The 18,200-nt window shown below is 39.3% G+C and overlaps 1 protein-coding gene across 1 annotated transcript in view; it reads left to right on the top strand.

The window, feature by feature from the left end:
- Nucleotides 1-3,165: 3,165 nt before the first annotated feature.
- The window catches only part of MRPS9 (mitochondrial ribosomal protein S9), a gene marked incomplete at both ends in the record, with an annotated part of 57,275 nt that continues 42,240 nt past the window's right edge, over nt 3,166-18,200 (top strand). The window contains 2 exons of the mRNA XM_080711735.1: nt 3,166-3,294; nt 14,149-14,328. Coding sequence (XP_080567861.1) covers nt 3,166-3,294; nt 14,149-14,328 — 309 coding nt within the window. The remainder of the gene's footprint in view (nt 3,295-14,148; nt 14,329-18,200) is intronic.

Genomic DNA, 18,200 nt, shown 5'->3' with positions numbered 1-18,200 from the left:
CTATAGAGATGATTGGGGTGACGGTTGTCCAACAATGAGAATGCACTTGATGCCATTTAATTGTACACTTAAAATAGTTAAATGTTAATGGTATACATTTTTGCACTATGACTACAGTAATGACAATAATGATAATGATAATAATAATAATAATAATAATAGACTAAAAGACATATAGGAATCTACCAGAGGAACACAGTGGAAAAAGGCAAACAAGTAGGTAAAATGTAATGACATCTGACCAACTATCAAAAATAAAAACAAACAAAAGGATCACGATTCACAGACAGCCTCAGCTACTTAGTGAGACCCTTTGCAACTCAGTGAGACCCGGTTTCCAAATAAAGAATAAAAAATAGGGCTGCGGGTATACCTCAGAGGTAGAAAGGCCCTGAGTTCCATCTCCAGTACCGCAAAAATAAATAAATAATAAGTGCATAAATAAATAAATAAATAAGGACTGGCATCATAACTGTATTAGCATCCATCCAAATGACCTCAGCTTAGTATGGTAATCACCTCTCCATAGAACCTATTTCCAAGTAAGGTCACATTAAGAGGTACATGGGATTAGGACATAATTCAACTCACAATTAAATGAGGGAGTGCACCTGCTCCTGCTCTTGCTCTGAGAAGTACACCTTTGAGAACCACTGATCTAATATTCCCCATTGTTACACTCATGAGAAATGTAGGATACGCCTCAGCTAAATGAACAAGTGTCAGAGAGCAGGGCTCAGTTGAGAACTTTGCTTTCATGAACTAGCCAGTGTTTGGTCATCTTTGATTCGATGGTCCCAGTTATCTGTGGGATAACTGAAGCCCAGGGGTGTGGCCGACCCCATCGCCTGGGCGGAGTTGACCCTGAGTGGGAGGGTTAGTAGTCATTGAAATCGGCTTTTGTGCTTTTCCTAGGCTAAGGGTTTTTATACCCATCTGCAGTTCATCAGACAGTTTCTAGGAATTCTTTAAAGATGGAAGGGAACCACTTCTCTGAGGATTACATCATTTAGTATTTGAGTTATATACATTAGGTAGAAAGGGAGAAACAGTATAGGCTGGAGAAGAGGCAAAAGGAGAGACAAAAATAAGGAAATGAAGTAAGAATATTGTTTTTAGGGGGAAAAAAACACAATCCTGATAGTTTACAGCTTAGCCATTGCATCACCGAGCAATGTGAATCAGCATGAGACGAGAAACGAAAGTCATCCTGTTAGATGTAAACTTGTCCCTTGAGATCCATGCTAGAACCTCCCTGGGACACCAAAATCCATGGATGCTCAAATCTCATAGAAAAGGGTGTAGCATTTGCACATAACCTGTACACATCATCCTGTACCCTTTAAGTAACCTGCCATTTTGTAACCTGGAATTCTTAATATGTTATGGGTTCATCAGCACATCCCAATCTTTTCTTCTGTTTCCAAATTATTTATCCATCATCAATCTATAGCATTGACATAGATTGATCAATCTAAATACACCTAAAAGTTCCCAAACTTTAAGGCTACACAGGAATCTTAAAGCAGTAGTACCAGTTTTGCCCCTAGAGGTGGGCAATAGACTACTATTGCATTATATTATAGAACTGTAACAGGAATTTTAGAAAAAAATAAAAAATCTTTACAACTCCTAATCCTAATTTTGTTATTTCTTACATGTTCCAATATCAGCTTTTTATTGCTATAAATTCGGCTTCTACATACTTGTTTTTTAATCTGGTTATAGTTTTATTATTGTTTCTTTTTTGTAAAAAAAAATGCTGCAGTAAGAAGAGCTATTTAAAGGTATACATTTTAGTGAGCTATAAAGTTGATTTTCACATGTGAGTTCATGGACCTCTGTCAATTTCTCATCAAATTTTCACAAATCTAAAAGGTAATAATTTACCCGGGCGTAGTGCCGCATGCTTGTAATCCCAGCATTAGGGAGGATGAGACAGGAGGATTGTGGTTAGTGGACATCCTCAGCTACTTAGTGAGGCCCTTTTCAACTCAGTGAGACCCTGTTTCCAAATAAAGAATAAAAAATAGGGCCGGGGTGTAGCTTGTAGGTAGAATGTCCCTGGCTTCCATCCCCAGTACCACACACACACACACACACACACACACACACACACACACACACACACACACAAAGTAAAAGGTAATAACTAAATGCCAGAGACAGCTTGTCATACAACAAAATATATTACATGTAAAGAACTATCCTTTATTCTGAGATTACGCCATTTTCTACCTTAATGTTAAAAATCCTGTGCTTTGTGAGATGTTTATAGTATTTACTAGACCACTCTATGATTTGATCTTGTGTGTGTGTGTGTGTGTGTGTGTGTGCGCGCGCGTGTGTGTTAATTTGACTGCTCCTTCAAATCTAAGTATTTGGAAATCCTTTCTTGGAAATCCAGTGGGTACTGGCTTGCAGCGGCCCCCTGGAGGTAGCATGTTTCAAAGGAGAAAAAATCCTTTTAAGATGGTTTATTACATCATTTGATTTGGATAGAAAGTACCATGGGAATTGACAGAAGCATGCAAGTTTCAGAAAGCAAGGCATACTCATCTCTATTCAAGGAATACTTAATTTTGACCAGTTTCAAGTGAGCCTTAGTACAGATGCTTGGGGAATGCCCTGCAAAGTCCTGTTTGTCCTCAGCCTGTGCTGTTACACAATGTGAGAGTGCCAGGGAACCCAGAGTGGTTGGGCAGTTACTGCAGTGGGTCCTGGATCCTGAAAAACGTAGAAAGTTAGAGAGATGAAGAAAGTCCATTCTAGGAAGAAAAGCAGACAGAAACCATGGCTTTGGGAGTGTGAACGAGGACCTCAGAGAGGCCCTCTGTAGGAGAACTGAGAACTCCAATCCGACCGGCAGGGAAGCGCGGCAAAGGAGCACAGTCCAACAGCCTGAGCGCACGAAGAGCCAAATTCAATGACTACTAACCCCGCCCACTCAGGGTCAACCCCGCCCAGGCGGTGGGGTTGGCCACGCCCCTGGGCTTCAGGCACCCAATCATCCGCGAGCAGTCTCGCCCCGCGGAACACGCCCCCTTGTTGCACGGGCCTCCGCTGCTCTTCCTCCCGACAGTCTCCAGGACGCGGCATCCTCGGCGCCTGCGCAGTGCTCAGGCCCCGCCCCTCGCCCCTCCCGCCGGGCTCTCCACAGCCAACATGGCGGCGCCCTGTGTGTCCGGCGGCCGGGTGTTATCCTGCCGGTTCCTTCTCTGGGGTAGCGTCGGCCGGAGGCAAGGGCTCCTGAAAGCCGCAGCGGCTGACTTGCAGACAGGTTCCCGATCTCAGGTAAGGCCGGGGAGAACTGGAGACGATGGTCCATGTAGCGCGCTGACACCTCCCTGGCGTCTCGCGTGTCCGCAGGCGGGGATCCTGCGGTCTTTGATATTTAGTAGAGGTCTGAGTTTAGGAGTGGGCAGGTGGGTACTGGCTTGCAGCGGCCCCTTGGAGTTTGCTTTTGAGTTTTGTGGGGTGCAGTGAAGCCAAGTTACCTTCCGACGGCGTTGGAGGTCCCCTCTCCTGACTGCTGCAGAGCGGAAGGTTGGTGCCTAGGTGTGATGTGGGGTGCAGAGGGGAGGAGGGCTGCCCCAGAGGACGACAGTGGGAACTGGACCCTTCAGTGTGGTCTGAAACACTGAATGGAAAAAGGCAGGCAGTGGAGAGGATGGCGAAAGTGCCTGACATCTGTGTAGTTCCTGATTTCTTAGTTTTCTTGACACTTTGTCTCTGGAAGCACTTCATCCTGAGGGCAGCGGGAAGCTGTGATGATTATGCCAGTTCACCGACATAGCGACTCAGGAGGAATACAGTTTCAGAGGGAAGAAAACTACTTTAGTTGTGGATATAATTGTGTTTTAGACATTGTGGAATTTCCAACTGGAGATTTCTAGTAAGCCTATAGATGGGCGTGTCTATACCCCAGGAGAACTGATTGAGAAGTCCTCTGTTACCTTGTATTTGGTAAGTGAGGCCTTGCAAGGAGAGAGTACTTTATGAGTAGTGGGCAGAAGGACAGGATCCTAATGGACAAAAAAGTCAAAGAAGAGGAGGCCCCAAGATACTACAGATTAGCTGCTAATGAAGTAGGAGAAACGACGGACTGTGTTCTGGAAAACAGGAGTATGTTTCAAAGGAAAAAAAGTACCAAATATTGATAGAAAAGGACCAGTAGTTATCAGAATTACTTTTGATAATTTTGATAATATTAAATTATCAGAAGTAATTTGATATTACTTTTCAGTAATATCAAATATACTGAAACGTCACTTTGCCTGGAAAAAACATACTGAAAAAAGGATACCATCTTTTTTATATATTGAATATTTTAACCTAAAGCACTCCCATCCATTTATTATCCATCAAACATTTATTTTTATTATTTTTTATTGGAAAATGTGTTGCAACTTTTAATTTTTTTCTACATCTCTTTTGACTCATCTATTCTAGTTACACATAAGTATATGAAAGGGACTGTAACATCAGTTTGCTTTAATTACTGGTACTTAATGTGTTTATGGGGGTAGGTGGCTAAATTTCTTTATTTTTACCACAGTCCTGAATCTAGTATCCATCTTTTTAATGTCTCTTTTCATGTTCTTATAATCATGTAATGATATACATGCACATGCATACTTTAAAAAAATAGTACCATGTTGGATCACATTCTACTTTTTGCTTTTTTAACATGGTAGAAATTTCTTCAAATCACATATGTCTCTAAAACATTTTTTAACTGTGAAGTAATAGTCTGTAGTATGAATACATCAAAGTTAATATAACACTTGGTAAGCATAGGCATCCTTTCGCTTTCTTCCCACCAGCAGTGTTGCAGAAAGCATACTGGCCTAGTTCTTAGGTACTGATGCTTTTATTTCTGTGGAAGACATTTCCACCTGGGAGGTTATTGCTGCAAAGGATGCATACATCTTAAATTCTAATAGATGTTTCCATAGAGCTGTCCTAAAAGGCTGTAGCAATTCATATTTCATCATTAATGAGATGATTTTCTACCTACATCAGGATTTATCTATGCAGTACAATAAGATGGATGAAGACTGATTTCTTCTAATTTTCACCTCTCTGTCCACTCTTAAAATTATGGGCAGTGTTTGCTGAGACTTCACCAGAGCCAGACACTATGAGGTAAATAATATACCTGGCAGTATCAATCTTAGCACTCTCCAGGAATGGTCCTGAGAAGGCTGCATCCCACAATTTCTGAAAACTGCTATAGCATATATTTTATCACGTGAGGTATAGCTCATATATAACTTGGCAAAATTAACTGATCCCTTTAGATCCTTAATGATTCTATATACTGTAGCTAAAGACATTTAGAATGCTCCTTTTTTTCTAGTTCAGAGCTCATCTGTCTTAAATATTAATATTTTTAATCTTCATAATAATAAATACCTTGTTCCATATCCAGTTTTAATCGCTATATTAATAAAATATTAAATTTTAACCACTTTATGAGTGACTAAAACACAGTGCAAACCTTTATTTTTTTTCCAAGTTCCAACCCATTAAGTATGAAATCTTAGGTCAGATAACTTGAAAGGAATAGAGAAAATATAATAATGATCAAGTACATCTCATGTAGGTTAAGTGTTTCTGCATTTTGTTTACAGGTATGCATTAGGTGGTGATATAAACAGTACCTATAACTGGGTCATGGTCAAAAATAGTTTGAGAAACAGGCAGAAAAAGGAAACCAGTTTTATTAAACTACAACTTGAAGTAGTTATTTATTACTCTGTAATAAACTACCTGAAAATTTAGCAGCTTAAAACAGCAGATACTTGCCGGGCATGGTGGCACATGCTTGTAATCCCAGTGCTTGTGAGGCGGAGACAGGAGGATCCTGCTGGTTCGAAGCCAGCCTCGCTGGTTTAAGAGACCCTGTTTCCAAATAAAGAATATAAAATAGGTCTGGGAGCGTAGCCCAAAGGTAGAAGGGTTTCCAGGAACCCCAGTACCACCAAAAAAAAAAAAAACCACCACCACCACCAAAAACCCAGATATTTGTTTCCCCACAGTTTCTGGGAGTCAGGACTCCAGACCCACCTTGCTGATCTTCTTGACTGGGTCTCTCCTAAGACTGGTTGAAGTGTTTGCTGTAGCTGCAGTCATCTTGTCTCAACCTGGAGGGAATCTACTTCCAAGTCTTGGTGTAGCTGTTACCAGAATTTAGATCCCAGCAGCTGTTAGCCCCAGTTCTTTTTGTGACCTAATCTCAGAAGTGACATCCACGCTGGGTGTGGTGGCGCATGCTTGTAATCCCCGCGCTTGGGAGGCGGAGACAGGAGGATCACACAGGTTCGAAGCCAGCTGCACTGGCTTAAGAGACCCTGTTTCCAAAAATAAAATAGTTCTGGGAGTGTAGCCCAGAAGTAGAAGGGCTTCCAGGAACCCCAGTACCACCAAAAAAAAAAAAAAAAAGAAGTGACATCCACATTTTTAATTGTTTCTGTTCATCATAATCAAGTCACTAGGTCTACCCTGCACTTGTGGGAGGAGGGGATTGCACAAGGCATCATCAGTGGCAGACAGCAGACACTGGGAGCCCCCTTGGAAGCTGCCTATAACAGTGGCAGCCTGAGGCCGTTTTAGCTCTTTATCACATGTACTTCTTTTGATAATATCTAAGTGCCTAGTATAGTTAGAGCTTTTTGCTGCAATTGCTTTGTAAACCTCTTGAGGAGAAAAAATAGCATGTCCCTGCCGGCGTGGTGGCACTTGTAATCCCAGCATTTGGAGGCTGAGACCTGAGGATTGTGGTTCACGGACAGCCTCAGCTACTTAGTGAGGCCCTTTGCAACTCAGCGAGGCTTTGTTTCAAAATAAAGAATAAGAAATAGGGCTGGGGGCATAGCTTGGAGGTAGAATGTCCCTGGGTTTCATTCCCAGTACCACCAGGAAAAAAAAAAAAATAGCAGGTTTCTTATGTCCCCTCTGTGATGTCTAGCAGTATATACTGGTAGCTTGGAAGTGTTCACTGTTTTTCTTTTTCTTTTTTAGTTAGGGATTGAACTCAGAGGCTTATTACCACTGAACTATATTCCCAGTGTTTTTTACTTTTTGTATCTTGAAATAGTCTCACTAAGTTGCTCTGGCTGGTCTTGAATTTGTGATCCTCCTGCCTCAGCCTCCTGAGTTGGGATTACAAGCACATGCCATGGCACCCTGTTCGCTGTTTCTTAAACATGTGGGCCAGGCCCAGTGGCGTGGACCTGGCTATAGTAACAACTTGGAAAGCCGTGGGTGGAGCACATTTGAACCTAGAAGTTCAAAGCTGGCTGGGGCAACGTAGGGAGACGCCATCTCAACAAACAAATACACACCACAGGTGTGAGAAGTTCTTATGTATTGGCATATGTGTAACACATATATGTCTATGTATGAATACCCTCCACATTATTCTTTTTGCCAAGTAGAACTAATAGCTTAATGAAAACTTCATCTTTACTGTATTTTATATTTCCTTACTTTATGACAGCATTCTCCTGTAAATGCCACTCAGATCTGCTTTATAGTTCTTTTTCTTAAAATGTAGGACAGAGCCTGGCTCATAGTAGTACTTCATATTTGTTAAGTGACCTTGTAAAGTTGTTCATTCATTTATTTTTGTGGCACTGGGAATGGAACTTGGCACACCCCCTCGTCCTATTTTATTTTTTATTTTGAAATAAGGTCTCATTAACTTGTAGAGGGCCTCCTAGGTTGCTAAGACTGGCCTCAAACCTGTGATCCTCCTGTCTCAGCGTCCTAAATTCTGGGATTACAGATGTGCACCACCATGCCTAGCCTGTTTTTTTAGAATTTAACCAAGGAAAATTTCAAGCATATATAAAAATAGAGTAACTTTATAACCCCAGGTGTCTGTCAGCCAGCTTCAACAAGTATGAAGGTTTTTCCAGTCTTGTTTCATTTCTCTCTACAGAATATCTAACAGAATGAACAGTTGCTGCCATTTAATTACCCTAAGTGTCTCAACAGTAACTTTTTGTAGTTGGCTTGTTTTAATCAGCATTCAAACAAGTTCTACAGATTTTAGTATGTTTTGTCTCTTAATTTATAAATTTGTGAATGAATATAAGTGGTGAATATTTTGTAGCAGTGTAGTTAATTTTCTGTTGAACCTCGCATCTGTTTCCCCTTAATAGCAGCACCTCGGTTTCCTCAGGAATTCTTTCCTATAAAATATAGTTCTGAATTCTCATCTAGGGCACGAACCCAGGGCGGCTCTGCTACTTATCTCCCTGCCCTGAGATCTTAGCTTAGAAGCTCAACAGCTGGAATCCCACTTTATCCTATGGCCACGTTCTAAATACATGTAACCCGTGGTGGATCATCAGGGTTCCTGCTTTTTAGCTGCGAGACTCTGTGGGTCCTGCCCGCTTTTATGTGTTGTTTTATGGGCTACTGATTGCTTCTAAGAAACGTTTCTTTTGCTTAGGTGAATGAAAGCTGGCCTTTTTGGCCTGGATCCAGGGACCTGTTTTATACCTCTTCACAGAGGTCAAGTCCTCACTCTCTTGGCATAGCGTTTCTAGACGATTTTCTCTTATCTGACTTCAGTCTTACCTTTTTTAAAATTTCTGAGCTTTTTCCCTTTTCTATTCAAATTAGCAGCACATTCTTCTTTGTTCCTTTTTTATCCAATTAAACCAAAAGGAAATTCTTCGTACTGCCGTAATACCGTGAAAGTAGTGTTAACGCTGGCATTTGGCCAAATGTGGGACATCACTACTGTCAGGATGTGTCTGCATCTTTGGCAGCCAGCTTTATTGAAATTATAGTTGTCTGACCCAATGATTATCTTTAAAAAGAAACAAATCTGTCAGGTTGTATCTATACTATTCCTTAAACACAGTCTGATGAAAATCCACTGTTATAGAAGGGAATCTGTAGAAAATTAGGTTGGGAATTGTTAACAGTGGCGAAGCCAGTCCTCTAGGCATATTTTTTTTAGTGTTTTTGGCTAAAGTCAGTTTCTTTCAGTCGTAGCTTCCCTTTACTTAATGGATTGGACCCGTGCATAATGGACTTCATTGAATGCAAATATTTTTGTATGAATTCCTTGCTAAAATAATTCAGAACATTTAATACATATATTCCATAGCCTAATATTGATGGTGTGATAACTTTGTGAATTTAACAAATATTATGAATTCCTATGATGTCAAATTGTGAAGCATTGTGTAGATATGTTTTCCGAGAAGATTCTAGAACTTTCTGAAAATACCAACTTAGGGACACTTTTTTAAGTCCCATGTAAATCAACAATAATAAAAGTTTTAATAATTATGTTAAAACTCACTTATATTAAGCTTACTAGTTCATGTCACAAACTCCAGAGAATGTAGATTGATGTGAAATTTTAAATAAAGTAAAAAAAAAAAAGAAAACCCTAACTTTAAGGCAACAGTCAACTGTTTTGCTTGAGAATATGCCAAAATGCTATACGCCAAGAAAAGGAATGGTGTGGAAGAAATGGATGGGTAAAATACACAGGGACGAGGCTTGGAGCCCTCTGCCTTCCCTCACCACATGGTTTTGCCTTTGTCAATGTGTTAGTCGTAGCCCAGTGCAGTCCTAACGTATTTGTCTTTACTCTTCCCAAAGAGAGATCACGTTTGTGTAACTTCTATACCACATGATTATAATTGCTCTATTTTATTATTAGTTATTAATCGCTTACTGTGCTTCATTTGCAAATTAAACTTCACCACAGAAATGTTCATATAGGAAGTAAAAGGTGTATTTAGGACTCAGTATTGTCCATAATTTCAGCACTGGGAAGTCTTGGAATGTATCTTTTGTGGAAGAAACTACCTGAGTTTTCAGGGGAAACGATTTTACCACCACTACTCGTAGAGACATTCTTAAAATGTTTTGAGATGGGATAAGACCAGAAGATACGATTGAAAGGATTTCATGAGGCGTGAAGTTTGAAGATAGACCAATGAGACAGAAGCCTAAAAATGCAAAGTTGCCAAGGGAAGCCGACTTGAGACTGCAGAAAGAAGTGACGGTTGAAAAACTAGACGGATTGTGGAAACAGGGGACAAGGGGTAAATGGAGAGAAGCTGGTGTGTGTGGAGAACAGACGACCGTTGTTGATAGCAGAATAAGCTGGTGAGAATTCAGTGGACATTGTATTATTTCCAAAGTTGAAAGGAAAAATACACTTAAGCGTTTTACCCACAGGGACACTAATAAAATAGAGCAGGTTGCATACTATTCATATTGTCAGATCAAAGGAAAAATTTAAAACAACGAAAAGAGCCAGGCGTGGTGGCGCACGCTTGTAATCCCCGCGCTTGGGAGGCGGAGACAGGAGGATGGCGAAGGTTTGAAGCCAGCCCCGCGCGTTGGCTTAAGAGACCCTGTTTCCGCATAAAAATATAAAAAAATAGGTCTGGGAGTGAAGCCCGGAGGTAGAAGGGTTTCCAGGAACCCCAGTACCACCAAAAAAAAAAAAAAAAAAAAAAAAAAACCAAACCAAAAAAAACAAAAACAAAAAACAAAAACAAAAAACAACGAAAAAGAAAAACCCCGCCTTTTTCCATATGGCAAAAGAAAGAAAATAAGAAAGCATGAAAAATGAAAAGGTAAATGCGTGATAAGACAGAATAGCTATTTAAACCCATGTAAATAGGACATTTTCATCTATTAAAAACTTGGGCCTTGTTAAAAAACAACCTAAAATTTAAATGAAAAACTTAGGCGATGGCATTTCAGGAAAATGTAAATAGGTGGTTGAAAGAGTTGTAATATTATAGTTCAATTAGGATTGAACTCAAATTAAAAAATATTTCATGAAAGTGGAAATCTTTGTAATGCTGAAAGGTACAATCTGCCCTAAGATATAACTCTCAGAACTAAATAATACATTGAATATACCAATGAAACATAAAAGGAAATCTACAGGAAATGAAAAGATAATTGACAAAGAAAAATATCACACACACACACACACACACACACACACACACACACATACATGTTATTTTTCTCCTTAAATATTTTCTTGTAGTTTTCCTATCTGCGCTTTATATCGTTGTTTGAATAGGAAGTGCTTAGCTCATCACTAGGCCTTTTTGCTCTCAGCAGGCCATCTCATGTCCTACCTCATAAAGAAAATAGTGACCATAGACCAACTACCTTTTGTCCTCACCTGTAAATGGTTTCTTTTTTAATTATTCACTGGTGCATTGTAATAATACATCATTGTAATAACACATGAGGTACAGGATGGTAGACGCATATATGCACCCATCACTCATTCAGCTCTTCCCCAATTCCCCCTTCCCTCCTCCTCCCTCCTCGTGTTTGGCTTAGTGGCCGACTTTGATATGTTTGTGAATGTACATCGCACACATTAGGGTACTTGCCTCTTCCCCCTCATCTCCCTCAGAAGGTTTCTCCTTTGTCTGGAGTCCCCCCTGCATCCCGTTTTCTCCCTAGTTCCCACATATTAGGGAGAATACCTGACTTTCCACTTTTTGTGACTGGCTAATCTCATTTGGCATGATGTTCTCCAGTTCCATCCGTTTTCCTGCAAATTGTTTCTTTACATAGTAGAGAGGACACTTCCCACTCTAACACCAGGGCCTGCCGTTTCCCCTATCCTAATGGTGTCCTCGTCCAGTCTCATGAGAGTGTTGACACAGACTGCCCCTCTGCTCCGGTCTGACTGTGCATACGCCTTCAGAGCCATCCACCTCCTGGATGTCCATCGTGCATCTCCAACTCAACATTTCCACGCTTTTCCAACTCATCGCGGTCCTTCCTGATCTTGCTCTTCCTCTGGAATTCCTTACTTCAGTGAACACAGCCAGGCTCGCTGGCAGGCTCCTTGCTCCCTCTGAGGGCTGTGGCTGGTGACTGGTAGGGAGGGCAGCGTAGTAACCTCAGAGAGTATCTCCTGACTGTGTTTGAATTGTGGGCTCACCTGTATTATGAATGGATCATTTTAGCAGTGGACAAAAGCAGTATTGACAAAACCGGGTGTATAATCATCATTTGGTAGTGGACCGTGTGGGAGAATTAATTACCTCTGCTGTATGACTCCAACTTTTTGGCCCCAAACTTATACCTTTTCTGTGATTCTTGGGGGCAACAGGGCACTTTCTCCTCACTCTGAATACGGGAAGCAACATTCTCTTTTGCTCAAAAGACACGGAATCATAATGAAAACAAAAATACTCCTGTTCACCAGTAATAACAGGAAGTGATAAAACTAGAGTGGGAAGTTGATGGCCATGGGCAGGGGACCACAGTGAAGGCAAGCCCTGCTTATAAAGGAATAAGCTAACTTGTAGTCTCCCCTTCTTCAAGGGAAGTATTCTAAGACCCCCCTACATGATGCTTGACAGGTCATACTGTGTTTTCTTATTTTGACACATGTGTGATAAAGCTTAACTTATAAATTAGGCAAAAAATTACTTAATAACTAGTAATAAAGTAGAATAGTTATAAAAATAAACTAAGCTTTTTCAATGTGGTCTCTCAAGATATCTTCTTGTACTATACTGTTTTTCAACTGCTTTGGTAGATTAAACCAGGATAAACTACTGTATACATAAACAAGTTGTGGTCTTGTTTTTATTTATTGATAGAAATACTTTTTTTATAAAGCATTGTAAAAAAAATAGAATTCTTGATTAATTAGAAATTTTGAAAGAGTTGGGTGTGATGGCCCACACTTGTAATCCCAGCATTTGGGAGGCTGAGACAGGAGGATCACGATTTGAGGCCAGCCTCAGCTACTTAGTGAGGCCCTTTGCAACTTAGTGAGACCCTGTTTCAAAATAAAGAATAAAAAATAGGGCTGGGGATGTAGCTCAGAGGTAGAATGCCCCTGGGTTCTACCCCCAGTACCACAAAAAATAAAATAAATTTTGAAGGAAATTCCTCTGTGCTCACACCTAAGGAAAAATAAAGTTTTATGGAATTTTAAATTGTTCTTTTTTTACCCATTAAAGAGTAAGAAGATGGTTTTTTTTTTTATCTTAATTTGGAAGTATTTAAGAGCATAATTTCTACAGTGGTAAAAATGGGAATCATAATATTTTCCCTGCATTTTTCTTATATTTTCTGTTAAAACTGTAGTGATGCTGATGTTATCTGAATTTAGAAGTCTTAGCAGAAGGGAAAAGGTGTGGGAGGGGTGGATGGTGGATGATATATGTGTGAGAGAAACTTTTATGTGTATGAAAAGGAAAATGAGTGGATACTTAAGATTGCAGCTTTTAAGTCTCTTGCAGTAATAGTGTTTGGTATTGTTGGGCCATGGGTAGATTCGTGATCTGCAGGACAGCCAGTGCCAGAAAGACCTGTGCCGGTCATCGCCATCTACCGAATGCGGCTGAAGGGCATTTGGAAACCTTTCCTGGGCTTCTCGCACCCTTACTGAAGATGAAATGCTAATGCTTTAGAAGGAAATTCCGAGTTCCACAACGTAAAAGGACCAACAGCAGCAGCAGGCGTGATATAATTGCTGATGTTTTAAAAAGATCTGGAAGCCTTTATTTCTACAGTGAGCATGCGAAACCAAATTAAGAACTCTTCTCAATATTCAGTGAAACAGTCTTGTCATTATATTGTTTAGTCTTCGGCCCACGGAATAAATTCTTTGCTAGGTCAAACCTATTATTTTAAAACATTTAAAGAAAGGCTATATTACTACTCTCACACCAGGTGTGTGCCCAGTCTGAAGGCGCTCCTCCCAAGTCCACGGTTTCCCCCATGTCTTCCGTTTGCTAGTTTCTGGCTGCACGTGCTCTTGTCTCTTTGTAGGGGAGTCATTTTACTCTTTAGATGTTTGCTAGAGATACGGAGGTATAGCATACCACTCAGCAAGTTTGTGGGAAGGAATCAGTTTTTAAGTGACTTTGTTTTTGTTTGCTCTGTGATTCTGGGGATTGAACCCAGGGCCTGCTGCGGCCTGCTAGGGCAGGTGTTCTACCACCGGCTGTATCCCCAGCCTTCTAAGAAATTTCATAAAGGACCCTTTTACTTTGTTGCTGGACTCCTGTCAATTGAATATAATCATAAAAAGGACAACTGCTTAAAATCCCGTTTTATTGGATCACTGTTTAACTTAAAATCTTTTCTATTTATATTTTCTGTTAGATATTAAGGTTAATACACACCACAGTTGTAACAACAAAGAAAAATGTTCCAGCCTCCAGACGTGAAATGTACACAGAGGATTTTATTAAAAAGCAGATTGAAGAGTTCAACATAGGAAAGAGACACTTAGCCAACATGATGGGAGAAGATCCAGAAACTTTTACCCAAGAGGATATTGACGTAAGTACAGTTAACTCCACTGCAAAAGTAATTGGTGTAGAGTTCTAGACATTGAAAGCACTTTTCTTCTGCATGATCCCCCTTAACTCTTTGCAAATTTTAATCAAACTGTCAGAGTAAGGAAAAATGTCACTGTACAACTCAAGTTGGGACCATGATTACAAAGAGATGTCACTCTGTATTTGAAGCGTCACAAGTATTGTGGGTTTTGATTTTAGCCAGAAATGGGTACTTTTCTTGACTTAAGGTCATAGTAGTCAACCGAGAATACTTATACACTATTTAAAAACACTTACCTTATTTTATAGTCGTAGATTCTGCTTTCTAACAAAATTATAAAATACATGGTAATGGAATTAGGGCCAGGTTTATGGAAAAATCCTGTAAGTACTTTTATCAACTTAAGTTATAAGTATTTTTTTTATCAACTTGAGTGTATGTTTGAATTGTCAGAATAAAAGCATATTCTAAGTGTTTTGACAAATTAGGGTCAGAATTATACCCTTTTATGTTTACTATATTCCTCAGAAAAGTAATAATATTCAATAATACTTTTTTGCTAGAAATCCCAGAGTAGCTAGCAAAGGAATTTAAATTTAAAAAATAAGTAAAAGGAAAAAAAAGAATTTAAATTAAATTTAACATTAAACTGATTTTTTTTTTTGGTGATACTGAGGATGGAACCCTTCTATATCCGGGCTACACTCCCAGACCTATTTTATATTTTTATTTGGAAATAGGGTCTCTTAAGCCAGAGAGGCTGGCTTTAAACCTGTGCGATCCTCCTATCTCCGCCTCCTAAGCACGGGGATTACAGCCTGCACCACCATGCCTGGCTTAAACTGATTTTTTAAAAGTACCATCTAACATCTCATGATTTATATGACACTGAAAATGGCATCTTGACATAGGTGTAACCCTGTGATTTTTAAGTACTACTGCTTTTAAATAGTAGTGCTTTGAGCCGGGTGTGGTGGCACACGCTTGTAATCCCCGTGCGTGGGAGGTGGAGACAGGAGGATCACGCAGGTTCGAAGTCAGCCGCGCTGGCTTAGGAGACCCTGTTCCCAAATAAAAATGTAAAAATAGGTCTGGGAGTGTAGCCTGGAGGTAGAAGGGCTTCCAGGAACCCCAGTACCACAAGAAAGAAAGAAAGAAAGAAAGAAAGAAAGAAAGAAAGAAAGAAAGAAAGAAAGAAAGAAAGAAAGAAAGGAAGGAAGGAAGGAAGGAAGGAAGGAAGGAAGGAAGGAAGGAAGGAAGGAAGGAAGGAAGGAAGGAAGGAAGGGAAAGAAAGGAGAGAGAAAGGAAGGGAGAGAAAGAGAAAGAAGGAAGGAAGGAAGGAAGGAAGGAAGGAAGGAGAGTGGTGCTTTGCTTAAGGAATGGGGATGCATTCTGAGAAATGTGCCCTAAGGTGACTTCATGGTTTTGAGAACATCATTGAGTATATTTAAACAAATAGGACAACAATTTCACTAGGCAGTATAATCTCATGGGACTACCATGTTATATGGGGTATGTCTTTGGCTGAGCCATCGTTACGTGATATGTGACTGTACAGTTGTTCCTCTGTATCTGAGGGGGATTGATTCCAGGACCCCCATGGCTAACAAAGTCCGAGTCTCTTATAGAAATGATGTAGTATTTGCACATGACCTATATACATCCTCCTACTTATTTTAAATAAGCTCGAGATTACTTCTAATACCTAAAGCAGTATAAATGCTAAATGAATTAATTACTGTCTTACTGTATTGTTTAGAGAATATTGACAAGAAAGAGTCTGCTTGCTCAGTATACATGCAATTTTTCTTTTCTCAAATACTTTCAGTCCATTATTAGTGAATCCATAGATGCAGAACCTACAATACAGAGGGTTGACCATATTAATCATTTTTAATCATGATGTTATGCATTTTAGTTTAATTTCCATCTTTTAGTGTGCCTTTCCTGTCTATAAATGGTACTGGAGTATCTCTTTGATGCTACAGATCCATGTTTTTGACTCAATAAGAACATCCATTTCCATTGCCCCCCTAGGTCTAGGTGACGGAGAGTCATCCTCTTAGCTGCTATCCTTTTTTAATCTTACAGCATTATGGATAGTGTTTGGGTGTGTTAAGAAGACTGTGCTATTTAATTTTATTTTAGTTAGTATAGCTGTTGCTCCATTTTTTTATTAAAAAAATGGAGACTGAGACACAGGCTAAGCATCATGTTTAGTATTAAGTATGCAAAAGCACAGAGGCTATAAGACTTTAAACTTTGAACTTGGTGTTTTTTATTTGTATCCGCCTCAATTCAGAGACCATGGAAACTTGATGGTACCCAGAATGTATTACATAACTTTTCGCTAAGATAGGTATATACACCAAAAATTATAATTTTTAAGAATTGAAAAAAATGAACAAAAGGTAGTATCTGTATACTCAAAAACTTTTTTTTTTAAGAAATGAAGAAAAGGTCAAAGGCAAAATAGATGTTCTTCTTCACCGTCTTACTTCATGTCCCTTTAAAAGGATAGAATGGTGAGCATCATGGTGCAAACAGTCATGGCACAGATCTTTCTTTTCCAAATAGGAATGAGATTTTTGCTTTCCTAAGTATTATGTCCCAAAGTAATTCTTTTGCGGTTTCCTCTTTTGGGGGGTAACTTCTTGGTTGAGACGGTAATTCACATATCATTTAGGGTGCACTGGGTTTTAGTCTTCTGTTCACAGGGTTGTGCAGTCGTGACCACCATCTGCTTTAGAATGTTTTCCTCATTCTAAAGTGAAGCTTTCTACTTGTTACCACTCTCCACTTCTTTCATCTCCCAGCCTATCTGCGCACCTGCAGCCACTTTGTACATTCCTTCTCCATAGGTTTGACTCTTCTGGACATTCCATATAAAGAGTCAAATTATATGCCGCCATTTGTGACTGGATTCTTGTAGCATATGTAAACACTTTAGCCCTTTTTATTACTGAATAATTTTTGGTTGTAAGGATACACCGTATATTTTTAATTCAATCAGTGGGCACTTAGGTTACGTCTATCTTAGATTGTTTCCCCTTTTGATTATTATGAAAAATGCTGCTGCGAACATGAGTTCTGTGAACACTTTCGCTTCAGTTGGGGATATAAAGAAACCACTGCGAATCCAAGGTCCTGAAGCATTACCCTCATGTTTTCATCTAAGTTTTATAGTTTTAGTTCTTAACATTTAGGTTTTTATTCATTTTGAAGTAATTTTTGTATATTGTATGAGGTAGTGATCCAACTTCGTTATTTTACATGTGTATATTCAATCATCACAGAATTATTGGAAGAGAATGTTTTTACCTCCCTTGAATCCTTTTGTTACTCTTTCAAAACCCAGTTGACTTACATGAAGGTTTGTTTTTAGACTCTTGTTTATTTTCTTTACGATATGTTTATTATGTTAGTGACACTCTGTTTTGATTACCATAGCTTTGTAGTAAGTTTTGGAATTGGGAAGTGTAAATACTCCTACTTTGTTTCTTTTTTTTTTTTTTTTTTTTTAAAGGTAATTCTGTTCCTCTTGAATTTCTGTATAAAATTTTAGAATCTCTTTGTTAATTTCTTCAAAGAGCCAGCTAGGATTTTGATAGGGACACTGCTGAATCTCTAGATCAACATTGTGAGTAATGCCAACTTAATGTTAAATTCTTATCTCTGTGTGTAGGGTGTCCTTCTGTTTATTTAGATCTTCAGTGTTGTCCAGTGTTGTTTTACAGTTTTCATGGTTTGTTTGTCAGGTCTTTTGTTTTTAAACATTGATCTTTTAAAAAATACTACTGTTAAGTTGAATTATTTTCTTGTCTTTTTTTTTTTTTTTTTTTTGGTATTGGGGATTGAACCCTGGGACCATT

Source organism: Muscardinus avellanarius (assembly GCF_963383645.1).
Source record: "Muscardinus avellanarius genome assembly, chromosome: 15".
Taxonomy (NCBI): domain Eukaryota; kingdom Metazoa; phylum Chordata; class Mammalia; order Rodentia; family Gliridae; genus Muscardinus; species Muscardinus avellanarius.
Note: the sequence above shows the minus strand (reverse complement) of the source record. Positions and strands in the feature narration are given on the sequence as shown.